Source organism: Acipenser ruthenus, chromosome 29, assembly GCF_902713425.1.
Source record: "Acipenser ruthenus chromosome 29, fAciRut3.2 maternal haplotype, whole genome shotgun sequence".
In the NCBI taxonomy this organism is placed as follows: domain Eukaryota; kingdom Metazoa; phylum Chordata; class Actinopteri; order Acipenseriformes; family Acipenseridae; genus Acipenser; species Acipenser ruthenus.
The window spans coordinates 3,581,058-3,599,859 of NC_081217.1; the positions used below are offsets into that span (position 1 = coordinate 3,581,058).

Here is an 18,802-nt window from a genome sequence, read left to right on the forward strand (position 1 = left end):
AGCAATCCCTCTGAAGTCTTCTTTATAACAGGAGGTATTGCCTTCAAATAAAGTAACTTGTCTTAAACATACCAGAAGCGAAGCAGCGTTTTTAATGTCTCTAGATAAAGCATTCCAGCGACATGCAGAGCAAGGTTGGGGTCAGTTTCTGTTTTTCAATTCCAATTCCTATTCCCATTTTAATCAATTCCAACACGGCATTGATCAGAATTGCAATTACCAGTATTCTGTTTTTAAAATGAGCTTCTCACAGTGGCAACACATTATTTCAATTGAAGTCACTGCTAGTCGATTAAATTGGCTTCCAATGAAAGCAGTTGCACAATCACAGCTGTTATTGTCTCTAAAATATCCATTGGAATTGGGAATTGATTTTAAAAAGGAATTGACCCCAACCCTACAGGTAAGATGTGGAGTGTGGTGAAAAGGTAGTGGCTGAACGGGCCAGAACATTTCTTTATTGACCAAATGTTTTGAAGTGAAGGTGCAGAACGTGGTCTGATTGTGTTTACTGCCCCCCCTGACAGAATGTGAACGCAAACCCGCGGCCCACCGCACAGGACCTGGCCGGTTTCTGGGACCTGCTCCAGCTCTCCATCGAGGACATCAGCATGAAGTTCGACGAGCTCTACCACCTGAAGACCAACGACTGGCAGCTTGTCGAGTCGCCGGACAGGAAGGTACTGCCGCGCACTGAGGCCCTGTCCCCCGGCTGGGGTAGGGAACTCCACATACTTGTACTGTCCGGGTAGCACCCCTTCCCATCCGCTCCTGGAGAAGCAGAGATATTTAATCAAGGGAGTCCCTTTGAGCATGCATGTCCATTACCAAAGAGGCTCTGTCAGTGTTAGATAGATAGATGTAGATATAAAGGAAAGCTCTATCTATCTATCTATCAGGACAAACATTACCACCCCTGTTGGATGCAAACCTAACAATAAGCATGATTGTGACTTTGATCAAGTGATTGTGACTGTGATAAAGTGATTGTGACCGTAGGCTCCAGTTTTCATGGTGGTTTGATGTTTGATTTGAGTTCAAATTGAATCTGTGTTTGTGAGTTCTGTATTTTTTTTTTTTTTCAATTTTATCAGTAACGGCAGATGTGTAGAGTTTAAAAAAAAAATTATAAATGTTTTAAAAACTGGAAAATAAAACCCATAAAGAAATGGGTCCCTTAGCATGTTTCTAAATATTGACTGTCTGCTGTCGATACTAAATGAACTAAACTGAGCATGGTGCGTGCATTAACTTTAACCAGCCTGGCTATAATATGTGTCCTATCTCCCCTCCCCTCCCCACTGTCTGTCTCAGGAAGGGAAGAAGCAGCCCCCCCCAGTGCCAAAGAAACCCTCCAAGCCGAAGCCAGCAGCTAGCCGGGAGAAGGGAGACTCGTCGGCGGACAAGCAGAGGCAGGAGGCTCGCAAGCGGCTGATGGCAGCCAAGCGGGCGGCATCCGTGCGGCAGAACTCTGCTACGGAGAGCGCCGACAGCATCGAGATCTACGTTCCCGAGGCACAGACCCGTCTCTGAGCCCCGCCCCTGCAACGCGAACCCACCAACGAGCCAGCGATCGGCTACCGATGGAACCGAGGGGGAGGCTGGACCTCGTGGCAGCAAAAAAAATAAATAATAATAATTATATATAGAGGACATTTAAAAACAGATTGTGGCTCTCCTGTCATGAAGCTGCCATGAAAACCTCAACAGACTTCATTATTATATCTGCTAAACTAAACTATGATATCGAACTGTCTTAATGTTATAATATCTCGGATAAGAGTTCTTCTACTGCTCAGACTTATGAATCAATGCACCCCCCCACCCTTTGCACGTCTGTACCTGTCGACCCCGCTCCCTCACCACACACTCCTCCACCACTAACCACAGTCCCCTCCAGGTCTTCCCATTACTTCGTGTTTCCGCTGACAGTCTTTACGCACACACTCTGCCAACCTGCAAACCCGGATCAGGTAGGTTTTAGGTTTTTTAAAGCGTTTAGGTTTTTTTTTGAGTGGAACGGAAAGAGGTCAGGAACAGCAGAAATGTACAAGATCAGGACTCGGGTCTGAATTCATCACAGTGGAATCATCACTCCGCCTTTTTTTAGTTTTTATTTTTTTTACCAGTTGTTCTTTGTGTCTCGTGAGTACCCGCGACTGCCTCCCCATCCGTCACCACATTGCGTACAAAGGCGGTGTGCTGTCCTGTATTTACTTTGTTCTGTAGTTTATCCACACTCACTCACACACACACTTAACCGTCTCAAATCTAAATATAGTGAGATGGAATGCAAAAGGCCAGTGCTGGAGTGTTTAGTCCAGCATGTTTTTTTTTTTTTTTATTCTGCAGAGGCATGAGCTTAGGTCTAGCATGACCTTCGCTTGGTGCGCCTGGTTTTTATTATTGTGTTATGGGCCATAGCCAGTTATGTATACAGAATGCGCTGTACGTGTGTTTTGTAACGTATAGAAAACGCATTTTCTATGCATGTGTGGCTCTCTGTCATATTACCAGACCTGCTCTTTTCATGCCCCCCCCGGGTCATAAATTTCAATTTGGCAAGAATGGAATTTTTGCTGTAGTGTAGAGTGAATAATGGTTATTACAAATGTGCTAAATTACTGTGGGGAGGGAAAAAAAAAACAGCTTTGACAAGAGGAGATTTGGTACACGTGTCTGAGAGAGGTGGTCATCAATACATGCAGTCAAGTCAAAGGACATTTGTCTATTTGAAGATTATCCTTGCCTGGCAGGTTTCGTATGGTTCTTTGATTTCCGGGATTTCTTTTTCCCTGGCTGTATTAATAGAAACCGTATTAAACATCCTGGAACAAACTGCAGCGCAGTCATGAGGCACAAACTCGCTGTGCAATGCTAGACTCCATTTGTGCTCTTCATGAGTGTGTATGTGGGCTGAGAAATACACTGTTTAATTAGACCGCTGCTTTAAGAGTAAACGTTTTAAATATACAATGTGAATGTCTGTACATACAATATTTAAAATGTTCCCGTTTTCAAACCTGCACCAGAGGAAATCCTTAGGAAATATACAAGACTTTGCCAGCCAGGAATAACCTTCAAAGACTAAGACACTCCTGTCTGTGTGTGAGTTTGCATACTGTATGCTGTTGGTATTTTTAATAAATGTGTCATGTGACCACTAGTCAAGCCTAGCTGGAGTTTCCTGTGGAGATTGCTCCCCCTGCTGACTATCCATCAGCACTGTGCTTGAACCTCCCTGTTCTGTGCTGAAATTCTCAGTAAAGGGGAAACGCTATAGGCTTTTTAACCCTTGTAATGCATGGCGACCTCGTATATGGATGGATAAAACATTTTTTAAAATTCTAGTCTTTTATATGGGAGACGCAAATGCTTTGAGGATGACATTTTTTGCCCATATAAAGCTAAATATTGTGTCCAAAACTTTTTTTTTTTGCCATTTTCACTGTCATGCATGAGAGGGTTAATAAGCTTTTTTTTTTTTTTTTTTTTAGTGACTTTTAGTTTGCTAAGTAAGTTGTTTGAAAATATAACAAAGGTCACACTGAAGTTTTCTGCTTCAGTATTGCAAGTTGTTTTTTTTCTGAAGGCCTACAGCGTGGGAGCTGTATTCATTGTATTTAACTGACCGATGAGACCGTTTTGGAAAGTCCTACATGGACCGTGATTAGCACTAGTCTTGGATTACCGTGCAGTCTTGTTCCTTGTAAGACATGTTGTTCATTTCATTGGTTTTTTTTTTTTTCTTTTGTGTTTTTAATAAGAAGCCATCTGTTTTATTATTTTGAGAAATAAGCCTCAGAATTGGCATATGTTATATTCACCTCTGCTGGTATGATAGTTGACAGCTTTTTTTTTTTTTTTTTTTAATGAAGGACTGAAAGAATCAACAGCAGCCACCCCCCCTCCCCCAGACAGAGTGGCAGCAGCAGCTTCAAAGAGCTGCTGGAAGTCATTACTGAGGCGTTCAGCACAGTGCATGGGAGGCTTTTTGATGTATCATTCCTGTTGGTTTCTTACTATGGGTAGTCTTTGTGATGTTTAAATGAGACAGAATGTATACTCCTGTGGAAACCCAGCAGCTTTAGCTTGAAGCAGAAGGAGAGGTGTTGAACCCTCTCAGAACAGCTTTTTGCTCCAACCAGATCCTAATATAACCAGACCCATGAACCAAGACGACTATAACCCACTGCCGTGAGCACTGGAGATCAATCCAGTGCCAGTGTTTAATTGTTCAGTTCTACCACGAAACATGACTCCTGGAGTGTGTTTAGCAGTCTGGAGTGCACACAGCCGCTAGTACAGCCTCAGTGGCTTGTGTGCACTGGAAAACAATGCAGATTTAAACAACACAATGTGTGAACATTGGGACAACAAAAATATGAACTGGATTAGCCCCTAGGATATGAATTGATAAAGTACTGTAAAGCAGTGCACAGTTATAAGTGCACAGGACCTGGTTGGAACAAAACCCTAAGTTGGCCTCTGGGAGGTTTTACATGTTGGTTCTCTGCTTTATTATGCAGTGAAGGCCGTATTCCAGCTTCCATTCAAACAGTAGGGAGGAGGTTGTCTGTGTGTTGTATATGTCCGCCTGTGAATTAAAGGGTTAAATGAATAGCCAACCCAGAGTACTTGTGAAGTCGGCTGAAGAAACAAAACAAACGGTATTCTAATGTGGAAGCTGTGACGTTGCTGGGTTTAGTTTCAAATCTGCTGGAGGAATAGGGATAGACAGACCTGGATTGAGGTGCATTGCATGTTTTACAGGGAGTGGCTCCCATCCTGCTCCACTCGCCACTTCATCAGAACAACATTACACAGATGTCATGCTGCAGCTCCTGCATCTGTTCACATTGAAGGAAACTCCACTGATTTTATTGCAGCACTGAACAACACTTTAAACACAGTTCAGAAGGGACCAGAAGTATTAACCCCGATACCAACTGATAATACCATGTCCTTCAAAAAAACAATGCAACTTTTTTCAGCTGGTGGACTGTCTGTATTTTGACTTTTCCATTCCCTTCCGGTGTCCGGTTGGTATTTGTTTTCAGTGTATTGTTCCCACTATACTTGAACAAGCTGGTACGACACCCCTGCCTCTTGGTCTCACTGTGCAGGAAGGGGTAAGCGCCACACATACACTGACAGAGAACTCCAGCCTGGTCTCTCCTGACTGCTTCAGAACAAAGCACTTGTATTTAATTATAATGCGTGAACTGCAAGGGGGGATGGGATAGTATATAGACTGTTGCACTGAAGAAACGAATCCCAGGCTTAATCAAATAGCAGTCATTGGCTCCCTCACAAGTGCCTGTGTGACAGGTATTTTTATTGCATAGTGAACTACCCTGCAGCATGTCAACACATTTTAAATCATTATTTATCACACTAGAGAGGAACAACAGAGCCGTCTAGTGGCTATAAGTGTAGCAGTCAATGTATTTATTGCTTAATGCAGGAGTGCTTGCTTTTTTATGTTCCTGAACTCCTGCCTGCCTTTCCTAAATGGTTGCTTTGATTCCACGCCAGTCAGGAGAGCGCTGCGCTGGGCGTGTCAGAGTGCGAGTGTAAATGTTCAAGTAAAGGGGCTGACAGGTGGCAGCTTGGCTGTCTGTGCAGGACGGGGATTGGGATTGAGACTGGGGAGGGAATCCCTTCATTTAAATGTAAAACAGCACAGACTTTAAACTGGAGGTTAGCTTTTAAAGTGATGCAGAACTTTGTTTTTTTTTTTTATAATAAACTCAGTAGTTTAAAATCAAACTGCTTGCAGTGAATATTTATATGTTGCAGTCTGGAAATAACAATCAGGACAGTCAAGGTGTGGTGTTTATTTGTTTATTTATTTATGTATTTATTTATTTTTATTGGTTTCCCCCGCTATGGTGACCTTGATATATGAATATCCACTAACATCCAAGTTATTTTTTTTTTTTTTTTTTTTTTTTTTTAATGGAACTACAACAAGAAAACAGATTGCACAATGGAGCAACACAAAACTGGTGTGTTTTTTTAAAAAAGGTTCTGTGGCACTTTAACTTTCAGTTTATGGACGAGTGACCTATCTATTTGAGGTAGTGCTCCAGTCTGGGTTGAAACTGAAATCATAAACTGACCTCTTTAGTAAGAACCTGAACCGGGTCTGTCCAGGTTCTAATAATACAATACCAAACCACATAAAAAGCAGCCATTTGACTTGCACAGGTATCTTTTCTGTCGTGTGTGTTGAATTTTAAAGTGTGTATTTCATAGCGAGAAGTCTACATTTAGTTGTTTTGTCACAATAGAATCTTATGAAGTGAGTTGTCGGGGAGTTTGTTGCCACGGTGCCTGTAGTCATGTATTGTATACAAGAGGGCTGAATGAATGTATATGCCATTTTTTTTTTATCATACATTGTGCGCTGTTATAAACCCTGTTCCGTTTCCTTTTGTATGAGGGATATTAATGAACAAGCTCAGAGTTCTTACTAAAGAGGTTCAGTAAAGGAGGGAAAGTTTTCACTATTCCTTGTTGTGGATTTGTGGTCATATTGGGGCCATACATTGGCTAAGGGGCGTGGTATGTAGCTTTTAAGTGACCTATCTGGACCTTCACTGGAATGAGACCCACAGGTCACAGTTTGGTAGCCCAGCTTGCATGGAAATCTATTCTGCCAGCCAGTCTGCCATCCTGTCATATCTGCTTCAGAATGCCTGTGTCCGACTTACCTGATCCTTCTGCACTCCCGCCTGTAAACCAGAGCAATAGAAAATGATGCGCTCCCTTTTCTTACGTTCCTTCATTTATTTCTTCTTCTTCTCAGTTCGAGTTGTCAGTGATGTGCAGCGAGTAAATTAACACTCTTGCTGCAAAGAGTTAGTAGCAAAAAAATTCTAAATAATCAGAATTTTACAAAACGAGCACATTTTATTGACTAAGGTTTGTTCAGTATCTCTAATGCTATCCTAGTTAGACTGTTTATCATGTTTTTTTTGTTTTGTTTGTTTTTTTTGGTAATAGAAAATGTACAAATTCAGTGAGTGGATATTTTCAGCTCACAGACGTATCGAAACAATTGTAATAAATTGGCTGTTGAAGCCGGGTCCAGTGAAGCAGATGGATTCTCAAGACTTAGTTCTTTCTTCTTTAGTAAGCAGCTGAGTTTGTTTATTTTATTATTTATTCTGAGTATATATTGGAGGTAGCGGTGTGGTTTGGCATCAAAAATAAGGATCCCTACATTTCTATTGCATAATCTGGACTACATTACTATTGCATAAACTGTCTGTCTTGGCGAATGTTTTACAGAATTGCCTGCCTGCAATGGAACCTGGTCTCTGGAACCCAGCTCAGTGCTGGAGCAAGTGGCAAATATTTAACCCCTGTAGTGCCATCCCCTAGCTCACCCTGCTTCTTCACTCTGAGGCCAGCATGTAGCTGCTGCTCTGGCCAGTCACAGCTCAGAAAAAGGGAAGGGTGTTGAACAATTCCTGAAAATTGTAAGGCTGAAGACAAACACATTTTATTCTGAGAGGTTCATAATCTTAGGTTCCAATGCTTGATAGAGTTCTGAAATGCATTTTTATACAAGTAGAACTATCAAAAGGGAAATAAATCAAGGCTGGGATTATGGGGGGAAGGGGGGATGGGGGGAAGGGGGGATGGGGGATGGGGGATGGGGGGGGGGGGGGGGGGTGATGGTGTTGCTACAAAAGTTGCAGCTCAACATGCAGGTATATGGAAGATAAAAAGGGTTAACGTAGACGAGCAATCAGGTGAAAACACAAACACTCTGTATAGGGCTTGTTTTCTGTTTTTAAAAATGATACGCTTGCAGGAGCACAGCTGTCTTTACACAGAAGAATCCCTGTCTAGCGTGTATAAAGAATTCTATGGATCTCTTAACTGGGTGAAGCTGAACTGCTCTGTGGAGCTCATACTACATAGAAATAAAATGCATTATGTAAGTAATTCCTACAGACCCAAGCTAGAATGTAACCTGAATTGCTCAGGAATGGAAGGCTATCTGCTATACCTGTAGTCTAGTTGTTCTGAGCCATCAGTCCCTCTGTAACAAGATTGACTGCACTCCCAATAAACACAGGGCCAGTATCGGGAGGGGCTCTGTTAAAGTGCAAGGTAAAATAGGAAAACAGTCAGGTATACTCCACACAAAGAAATATATAGGCACTGGGTAACTGCACCATTGCAATTCCAGTTTATAATGAATGTACGAGTTGCAGATAACACGTCAGTCCTTGAGTGCACAGTTTATATACACGGAGCAAGCACAGGAGATACAGTTTAAAGTGGCCGTGTCTGACTTCCAGTTGTAATGTGCACTGGAAAGCAATGCAGATTGAAAATAAATATTTAGTCTCCAAAGCTGGACTGCTGGGGCTGTTGGAGGCCTGCAGTCTGGGACCACTGGTTCACACATTTGATTTCTAGAATATTACATCTGCATACAAGTTCAGGATTTATCTTTATTTTTTAAATAACTTATGATTAAACTGCAACCTTGCTTAGCAGCTCTCATGCCTGTGCACAAATAGAATCACCAGAACGATAGATACCCAGAACGACATACATGCAAGATTTTGATTCAAGCAGTAGTTCTGAAGTTTAAAGGCTACCCTTATAGTCCATGCACATAGGTTAGCCCTTCCTGTCACTAAAGCCAGTCTGGAGAGCCTGTGTTAATTCTTCTGTAAACATCTGGATAAACGCAATGTGTGCCAGGAAAGATGCATACAATTAAACCCCCTCGCAGACAAACAAAACATCACAAGAAGCTGCTGTTAAAAGTGTAGACGTCCTTTCTGAAGCCAATGTTTGTACTGCAGGGTTTCAAAGTGTATACCTCTCTATATTTACAAGAACTGTCTGGAACAGCAACAGTAAAGCTGTCCGCTTTGTGTACAGTTGTTACTGGTTTTGTTTTTATGATATACAGTACTTCCCTATTATGTTTAATATACTGAGATCGTCTACCACAGTTTTTTTCTAAAAAGGGGGGAAAACTGTCAATATTTAAAACTAAAAATAAACAACTTAGGAAGTTCATTCAAGGGCTCTTACTTTACATGCAACTAAGTTGTTTTTTTTATTAGTTTTGAACGTTGACATGATTTTTTTTTTATTATTTTTGTTTTCATTCAGAAGAAACTGGACCAAACTTTTCAGTGGAGCGCCTCAAAAGACATGTCAAATGCGTTAGGCGCTATGGAGGGATCCACAGCCGCCTCGCTTTTGTTAAACTCGTTTTCAATAAGCTGTTTGCGGGGTGAGAATGATTGGCTGTTCTAATTTAACCCTGCTTTTACTTTATGTAAAAAGAGTACACGACACTAAATGAGCAAAATCAACTGTCCGGTTTAAACCATGGCTGTGACTGGATATGATCGTGTGGCCATATGTTCAATTAACTGTTCATGTCATAATGAAGCTATAAATAATACACTTTATGAATTCAGTTTCTGGTGTACGCGTTTAGTTCAAACTTTTAACAAAAGGCTTAGCGTTAGGTCGTAGTAATATTACTCGCAATGTGACTCTTGAGCCACGTTTGTAGCACTTTTCCTTCTAATCTTTTGACGGCTGAGTCTCATGAATGCTGTCTCTGCGCGGAGCAACACGCCCTGAATGTGTGGCGTGCAGTGTAGGTATTTCACATCACTTCCCTTTTCGCTGGCCCTGAACACACAGTTATAGATAGCAGTGAGAAATTCCGACCAGTCCGCCCACTGCCAGACACTTCCCATTATTCTGCACAGCTTGATTAACGGCTGCTGTGCAGAGCGGGGCTGTGTTTCCGGGGTTCACAACAGTTCAATTTTAGTGCTAACCAGTGTCCATTAAACCAGCGGGTTTACACTGGGACAGATTCATCAAGTGCATCGTCTAGAAAGCATGTACTGGGCAGTGTAGCATCCACAAAATAGCGACATCAATGTCTCCGCTGGCCATTGCTACAGAGGTGTAATATACAAAAAACCCTCCAACACAATAAAAAGCCACAATGTTCTGTAGTGCTTTTACATGCTGACTATCGCATATCATATACAAACAGATAAGTGCATAAGTCTGTTTGCTCCATATGGAGTAGTTTCCTTCTTTGACTCTTGCAATCTTTATATCTTTTACTGAAAGAAACTGACAGAACTTGTCAAAACACAGACCTTTAAAGTTAAGGCAGCGTTAGAAAAAAAAAAAAGATCTTATACATTATAACCATGAAATGGAATTAACTTAAACTACATTTGTACCCCTCGCTGTGGATGCAGGCCACAGATTCGCTGAATTCTACAGTACAATTGCAATACCTTTTGAATGACATTTAGACCCGAGGCTTCGCTGAAACGATACCCCTGGTGTGAGACACTGAGTAGACAGGGAAGAAAGGGCTACCTGTATTTGGTGGGACGGTGGGGGGTACAAACATTGCAATTGGGGGTTCTTCAGTTAGGAAGTGGGGCTTGGGAATCCTCTGCTTCTGTGGATCTGGTGTTTTACACCATAGATGTCTGTTAAGATGATATTTATACAGTTATAACTATTCTTAAAAAGAAAACGACTGAGAGAAAAAATACAATAAAACTTTGTGAAATAAACACTGCGTATAATGAATGAACATTTAGAGCTGTTTGATGACAAGTAGTTGCACTTAACCCTCCAACAATTATTGGGACATTAATGGGACACAGGGTGTTGGAGGGTAGCGTGTGTCCAGGGAGACTGGCTCTTAAATTGCAGTTGGAGGTGTGTTCCGCAGTGGTTTACTCGTAACCACAGATCCACGTGATACAAAACGACTTACCTGAAGTCAGATACGAACTACAAAGAAGTGTAAATAGTATTGCACACAAAGTAAATGATGTGTTGCAATGTTATTTAAAATCAACAAGTCTAAATATTGTTTGGTAATAATAAGGTACTTTTAGCATATCTATGACAATCTAATATCCGCACATTATATTATGAAACTGGACATACCAGACTGCTATAAAGCTTTACTTCAATAGACTTCATGTTTGATGATACAATGTCAGGCACTGCTGACTGCATTCAGCTAAGATTGTTACAAAACCAGCCATTTATTTCAGTCTTACCGAAACAGACTGTGTATGAAGTCTGGTGTTTATGTGGTTGTGTAACGCAGGGTTCTTTTCCTTAGGTAAGCAGTGCAATGATCCGTGAAAGCCTATGGGAAGGTCTTCCTCCTTTCAGTGGCGTCCTTGCATTGGTGCAGCCCCGCTGTGTGTGGTGTGCTGACGGGTATAGAGAAGGCAGGCAGACTCACGCACACACATTGGCTTTAACTGGAAGATGAGGAGTGAATGGGACCAGTTAACACGCAGGGGGGTGTTCAGCATTTGAAAGATAGGGAGGTAAAGACCATTACCAGGTGTGAAGCAGTCTGTATCTCAGGAGTTTCAGCACTGATTTGGGGGGGGGGGGTCTATTCTTGAAAATTGAATGGGATTACAATTCCAAACATTGTTTTAATGGTGTCAATTGAATCACGAATCATGGTAAACAATGGAATGACACGACAGTGAATTGTATTGAGTTATGTATACATGTTGTTGTTAAGAAAATGATACAGAATATTCTACAAATACAGAATAACCTGCACCATTGATACTTTATCAGGGTTAACTACAGTGTTAATTACATAGACTAAATAGTTTTTTTTACAGGAAACCCTAAACATGATGACATGTTCACATAATGGGTTACAACGAAACAGTTCTTTAAATAACGTTTTTTTGGTTTTTTTTTAAATGTGGCACTACAAATTTAAATAAGTTATTATTCTGAAATATATCATCCCATCACTATATCATGAATATATATCATAAAACGGATTATTGCCACCAGGCGTAAAGAATGGATTGATGGTGGATTGAAAGAGAAACACACAGCGCGCTATCTAGACCACTTAATTCAATTCCCAGAGTAACACTGTAACATTGCTCCGGGTTAGTGTTTATGGTGTTAGGATTACTATCAGGCATGTCTGAATTTTGAATGAGGTGCTCTCTGACTGTCACTCACCCTGTGACAACTCGTCGCGTTCCCGCATTCCGTGGCCGCTGATTGGATCTGATGGCGACGGGGAGGGTTTTTTTCCCAGCTCCGGCTGTCAGATTGGCAAATTGAGGATCGAGTTGCTGTGGCTGCAGGTAGGGAGACGGGATAAAGCGAGAACACCACCAAACAAATCGAAAAACGAGAAGGCTGCTTTTTAATTTTTACATACATTTATTTTAAAGTAGTGGAAAACAAGGACCCGTCTCCGAAGAGAAAATCAGCATTAAAGCGGAGAAAAATCTCGGAGCACGGGAAGTTCCAGTGTGCAAGAGTGAATTTTTTTGGGGGGGGCGCACGGGTTTTCCAAGGAACTTAAAAAGATCCCCGTCTGCCTGCTAACCACCCCAGCACAAAGCATGAAACCTGTGAAAAGGGGTAAGTTTAATTTCAGTCTTTTATGATTGGTTATATAGTGAACGTTGCAAGTAATTGTTAGCCAATGTTATATGCCCGAACAAGACGTGGGGCGCATGGCTGCGTTTTAAGCAGGAATGCGGTTTTGTGTTGTAAATGCAGCGCGTGTTTGTGTTTGAATTTGGAGGGACAGTTATCTTGGGAAGTAAGCATGGTGTCCATCTGGTGGCGTGTAGAGCGACTCGGTGGAGCCAGGGTGTGTGTGTGAGTTTAGGGGGTCTTTGTAGTACCGAACTAGTAGCAAACATTCTTTGAAAAATAGTCATCCTGTTTTGTTTTTGTATAGAGTTCAGGTCTTATAACTCCGCCGTATTATATTCTCAATATATCAAAGTTTTGAACACCACATTTAAAATGTTCTTCTTGGTACAGCTCATCATACCCACCCACAAAGATGGATGCGAATATTATATAGGGAGGGGGGCTACCACTTTATATAATACATCTTTATTATTCTACACCAAAATATATATTTTAATCTAAATGTTTCTCAAAAATGTGTTTAAGGAATTGTAATGGATACATGCCTTGCTTGTTTGTTCATAAATAAGTCCCTAAAATAAAGTACAAGTAAGTTCAAGTGATAACTTTAATTCAGAGCAATACATAGTATTATACATGTACATCGAATAATTACAACCCGGCTGTTTCTTTTGAAAGTTTACTTTATATACCCTATATTAAATAACGAGTCTTCTGCCATGGGGATTTTGGCAGCTTACTACACTGCTTCATTAAGAATATCGTCGTGTTGATTCCAGCGCCAGTGTTTCTGTGCCCGTGTTTGACAGCTGGGGGAAACCCGCCCAAGTTCCTGTTTCATTTTTCTAACAAAGCCAGCGTTGTTTTGGCATGTCAGCTTTCAGAAAAGATAAGCGCAGGATATGGCTAGACACCGGTAACTGTTTAGCTATTTTTTCGGTAGAGAATAACGGACGTTCTTTGTTCCTTTTTTATTTTTAAAAGTCTGAGTAGCATTGTTGCGTTTCTGTTTTTGTAATGTGTTACAAGAACATTATGTTAGTCCACACAATACAAACAAATCATTTTAAAAAGTGGTTTGCTACCTGCTGGAGGACAGTTCTTAATTCAGTCTTTCTGATTGAATGAAACACGCTCTTATCTGAATGAGCATGAGGTGTTTGGAATACTGACTGTATGTGTATATAATATACATGGGGTTCTGGTGGTCTTGTTTTTTAACGCACGTGTGTTTTATTGCAATACTCCAATAGTCGTTTGTGTTTCACGTGAATAACATTAGCTATATACAAATGCTCCAATCTGAACCACGCTTTAAGAGTAAGTGCATTCCCGGTAATGAATGCAGATTTAACGTCGTGTTCTGAACCGCTGTGTACTCAATAGCGTAAGCCGTTTGTACCCCTTCCAGCGGCTTGGATATATATCTGCCCCCAGGCTGTTTGCCGGTTTCAGTGAAAAGAGATTTTCGTGTGAGACGTGCAGAATTCCCTCCCCTAAAGCATTGGTAACGCCACTGTCCCCTTTGTCAAGACGACAGGAAGGAATTCCAGCATTACTGCCTGGGTCTGTAGATCAAATTACACGGAGTGGAGCCTTTTACTGCTGTCTGTTGTATAGCTATGAGTGGAGAGTCTGCACCACTTTACATTAAAGAATCCTCTGTGAATCTTAAACACAGCTGAAATGTACCTTGTTTGCATGCATGTTTGTTCAGGTTTAAGGGCAGAGTCTTACAGAGAAGTTTGCAATCACTTTATATCAATGTCTCATTGAAACGCGTGTATCTTCCCAGTCCTGGAAGAGGAGCGCGTCCAGGAGCCTGAGTTCACAGTGATGTCGGACAGTGACCCGTGTGAGGATGACGGGGGCAGCAGCTTCCCCTTGGACCTGTCGGGCGGCTCGGGCAAGAGGCGTCGCCGCGGAAACCTGCCCAAGAAGGCGGTGCAGGTCCTGCGAGACTGGCTGTACGACCATCGTTTCAACGCTTACCCCTCTGAGCAGGAGAAACTGAGCCTGTCCGGGCAGACGGGCCTCTCTGTGCTGCAGGTAAGGCCCCAGCCACCCCGCACCTCGCTTACACACCCCCTGCAATCCTGTACAGAAAATTCAGGGGAGCAGGGACTGTTTTTAGAAAAGAGTTGGAGAGGGAGTACTCGGTCTATCAAATCTCCAAAACCAGGTGTTAGTGTGTGTTTTTTCAACTACCATGCTGGTGTATACAGTAATTTTAAAACTTTTTAATCCCCACATCTTATCTGTGGGGGGAGCTTGGTTTGTATATTAGACATAAGGTTTAACTCATTTTCTCAGAAACCAATGTATACCCAAGCATAAGCCTATTGGCACTGAAACTCTTTTGCAGCTAAACCATAATGATTTGTACAACTAAGGCTGCTTTTACACTGTGAGAAGTACTATAAGCCCACACGGTTTCCCTTGTCAGAATGAGGTCTTCTGAGTCATGAAAAGCAGTTGTTTTTCATGTCTCTGCTTGTGACTTTGCAGCCGGAGAATGACCTTCCATTCCAACGGTTTCTTAGTTTCTGTCTCTGTGGGCTGTTTTGAATTTGCTGTTTCAGCTTGGATTCTTGTCAAGTTTCTTAGGGCAGCATGAGTGTGAAAGCATGGCTTCCCAGAGTAGCTTTAAAATATCTCTAGTGCAGTACGTGCTTTTAAAAGTGGCATGTGTAGATGGAGTATCAGAAGCCGTGTACCCCTCTAGTCATGAGAGTAGGGAGGTTGCACCATGTTTAAGATCCCTCAGAAGGCTTCCTGTCCTTTCAGAACTGCAGCTCATCTGCATCTGTCAGATAAACGCATTGAAAGGGGAAGCGCAGCAGGCTTAAAGGCTGACATGAAGTGTCATGCTATTAATAACCAGCAACAGGACTTGACTTGCCTATGAAACTATGAAATCTGATGCATAGTTTCAGAGCCTGGGTTCTCAGAGCTGAGACCGTCCTTATTTCTTCTGTAGGGTCCCTTGATGAAAGGAAAGCTAGTGTTTTGTTTTTTTTTTAGCCACTAGAGGGAGTCGATGGACAGCTCAAGTTGTATCTCCAGTAGTTGGTTACATAGCACCATTGATGCAGACATTCCAGTGTGGATTCACATCTGCCTGCAAAGTTGTTGGTGGTGTTGGTTTCTGGGAAGGAGCATGGCCTCGCATTTGCAGATCGCGTCTTGGTAGAAAGTTCAACACTGCGTTCCAGGCGTTGCGTAATTGAAATTCTGGATATCTGTTTTTACATGCTTGATGAGGGCTCCTTAGTGGTGCTGAATTTTGTGTTTGGCCAATGAAAGTTAATGCCCTCCCACTTGAAACTGCAATCGCACTTCATACATCTAAATCTACTGAGTGAAGAGTGCCCCTCTGTGGATAGGTGCTGCGCTACTGGAGCAGAGCCAGGCTATTAAGTAGAGTTTCCATTTTACATTAATATCTATTTAACTTTGGAGAGTACCCTTGAGATGCAAATGATCTAATCTAAGGGTCCCTAGCAACAGTGAACAGGCAAGCACAGCACAGTTAAAAATAGCAAAGGGCTTCAGTAGTTCATACACTAATCCAAGGTATCTTCCTAAAATGGGTTGAAATAAGATGTTGTAAGTGACATGCCACAGCATTGCAATAGTAACTTGCTCACACTTCATGTTAACACTGCTGTTTCTCTGGATTTCCTCCAGATCTGTAACTGGTTTATCAACGCGCGGCGCCGTCTGCTCCCGGACATGCTCAGGCGGGACGGCAAGGACCCAAACCAGTTCACCATCTCACGACGGGGGGGCAAGATCACTGAGCCCAGGACGGGAGGTGGACCCAGCTCTCCGGAAACAAGCCCGGCCCTCCTAGCTGCCCTGCGCCCGTCTGTCATTCAGCCTGCCCCATACCTGGACCTCAACATCCTGGGGAGCACAGCGACGGCCATCTTGAGTGGGGCAAACTTCTCCTCCGCGCCCACCATCTTGAGCAGGGCAAACCAGCTGAGCACGGTGACTGTATTGAGCAAGACGGGCTCTTCTTCCGACACAGCAGGCATCTTAGGCAGGGCAGACTCTGTGAGCCCGACTGGAGGACTGTTTAACACGCCGCCCCCTACACCTCCGGAGGTGTGTCTGCAGGACTTCAGCGACTTCCGGTTACTGGTTGAGGTAGCCCTGCAGCGAGCAGCTGAGCTGGATAACCAACGGCAGAGTGGGCCAGGGATGGTCGGTGCCGAGAGTGAAGCAAGCAAGGCAGTGAAGAGTGAGCAGAGTAAGAGTCAGTGCATGGACAGTGTTGACAAGGAGAAGGTCCAAAGAGTTAACGTGCCAGCTGTCCAAGGAATTCAAACATTCAGTGGATCGATGGCTGTGGAGAACAGCGCTGCTAGTGCACAACACTCCCAGAATGTCCACTTCGTAAGTGGCGTGAGGGTTGATGAGAAGAGGCCGAATGCCCGGGAGACTGTTGTTCGCGGGGTCTATGAGCCGAGCGTTTGGACTATTCACACACAGAGGGTCGTTCACTCGGAGAGCATCCAGAGTGTTCAGGCACAGAGTTCTGTTGCATGTGCGTGGAGCTCCCAGCACACTCACGCTGTGCGTGAAGCTGTGAACTAGGGCACAGGACCGTTGAGAAACCTGTGGCCAAGCTTCCTGTCTGCTGCTTACACTACTTTATAGAAAAAAAGGAAGGAACACTGAAAGTCTCCTAAGTAGAAATGATAAACGGAGAAAGTCAATTGCTGGTACTTTAATGTGCACCACAAGTTGTTTTGAAATGCTGTTGGAAATGTGTCTTCCAAAAAAAAAACTTTACTCTGGAGTGAAAAGCAGACCTGGCCTGTCTTCTTTTTAATCAGTGCAACAGATACTGTGAACTGTTTAGAGATGCTCTGTGGTTTTACAATACATCAGGGCTTTTAAAGAACTATTTTTAGGGATAGGATTCTTTGAGTTTCTTCACCCTGTCTGAAACTCTCATTCCAAAGGTATTCTGTGAGTTACTTTAGGGGGATGGATATCGTTTTGGAATTTATAAAAATCTTTTTTTTTTTTGTTGAAATAGGAATACCAATGAACAGTAGTTTGCGTCATTCCAAGATAAATTTCTGTAGCCTCAAAGCAAAATTCCGTAAATTGGGGAGGTTGGAATTGTATTTTAGTTCACCAAATAGTTACCACCTCTGTTATGGAGGTGTTATGAAGGTCGGACACAGTCATTATGAATTATCAGATGTCCAATGAAAGTTTCTTTTCAAATCTATCAAGGTAGTAGATATTGCCTGCAATCATACCCATGACAAAAGCTGGTCTCAAAATTGGGTTTGCAGGAAAACTCGTGGATTTGTGAGTGTTTTCAGGTGTATATAAAGTAAGCCTGAAAGTCGGCTGCAGTGTCGCTACTTAAAATCATTATTTGAAACCCACAATTAAGAGAGTAAAAATTCAAAAAGCTTCAGGTTATTCCATCAAAATTTACCCTTTCTTGCACCATGTGCTAAATGCATTGACTTGTATAGTTTGTGTGTGCATGGAGTGTAACAGCCATTCACTGGAGCTACTTTACCCAGCCCTGTAATAATGAAACTGAGACAGTGTTGTGGGATATTGGTATAAATACACAGTGGGCAGAGCAGGGTTTTAATGAACCCTAAGACTGATTTGCACACTGGCTAGTTGACCTAGCCAGTGTGCAGAAGGGCTCAGTGTTGGAGCAGGTGCATGGTGGGTAAGGAGGCTCCAGTCCTAAACATGCTTCTGCACATCTGTTTGTCTTGTGATTATCTGTCTCTCTACCGGAACAGAGTTGAAAATGCAGTTTAAGGGTTGAGTTGTTTATGTGCACAAGGTATTAAATGCTGTTAAATGTGTGCTCATTTGTGCTCATTTCTACAGTAGATGCCCATGTGAAATTCATGTGTCGCTTGTCAGGGCCCATTTCAACTTGACCTCTCCTGTGCATCTAAAATAGTGGGTTGTAATATCCTGTTTTCATATGACCAAAAAAAAATACATTTTAAAGGGACTCTGCAGTTTTCATTTCTTTGCATTTTATATTTTACTGGTGATTGTGCCTTTCTTCTGAATTGGAGGTCACCTTTTGAACAAGCTGTTGAATAGTGCAATATAGTGGGGAGATTAGACTTCATGAAATTCCATTTTTGTAGCCTTAAGTATGTGATCAAATCTTTTTTTCATACATGTAACAAATAAAATTGAATTCTTAATGTTTGTGTTATGTTTCTTCTGGTTGTTGAAGCTCAGAATTGAATTTATTGATAAAAAGTACTTCAAGAACACAATTTTAATAATAAAAAAAAGCAATAAAGAA

General features: G+C 42.2%; 2 protein-coding genes across 2 annotated transcripts in view; both read left to right on the forward strand.

The window, feature by feature from the left end:
* Window positions 1-7,004, forward strand: part of LOC117428235 (disks large-associated protein 4-like) — a 105,064-nt gene extending 98,060 nt beyond the window's left edge. The window contains exons 13-14 of the mRNA XM_059003465.1: window positions 528-680; window positions 1,315-7,004. Of these exons, the coding sequence (XP_058859448.1) occupies window positions 528-680; window positions 1,315-1,533 (372 nt within the window). The 3' untranslated portion in view covers window positions 1,534-7,004. The remainder of the gene's footprint in view (window positions 1-527; window positions 681-1,314) is intronic.
* Window positions 7,005-12,128: 5,124 nt separating this feature from the next.
* On the forward strand, window positions 12,129-18,698 carry LOC117430183 (homeobox protein TGIF2-like). Its single transcript, XM_034907947.2, has 3 exons — window positions 12,129-12,462; window positions 14,279-14,532; window positions 16,174-18,698. The coding sequence occupies exons 1-3, from the start codon at window positions 12,444-12,446 to the stop codon at window positions 17,086-17,088; spliced, it is 1,188 nt and encodes a 395-aa protein (XP_034763838.1). The 5' UTR covers window positions 12,129-12,443; the 3' UTR covers window positions 17,089-18,698.
* The last annotated feature ends 104 nt before the right edge of the window (window positions 18,699-18,802 follow it).

Coding starts and splice junctions, on each gene's coding strand:
- LOC117430183 (XM_034907947.2), top strand. Junction 14,533..16,173: donor CGGGCCTCTCTGTGCTGCAG/GTAAGGCCCCAG, acceptor GATTTCCTCCAG/ATCTGTAACTGGTTTATCAA.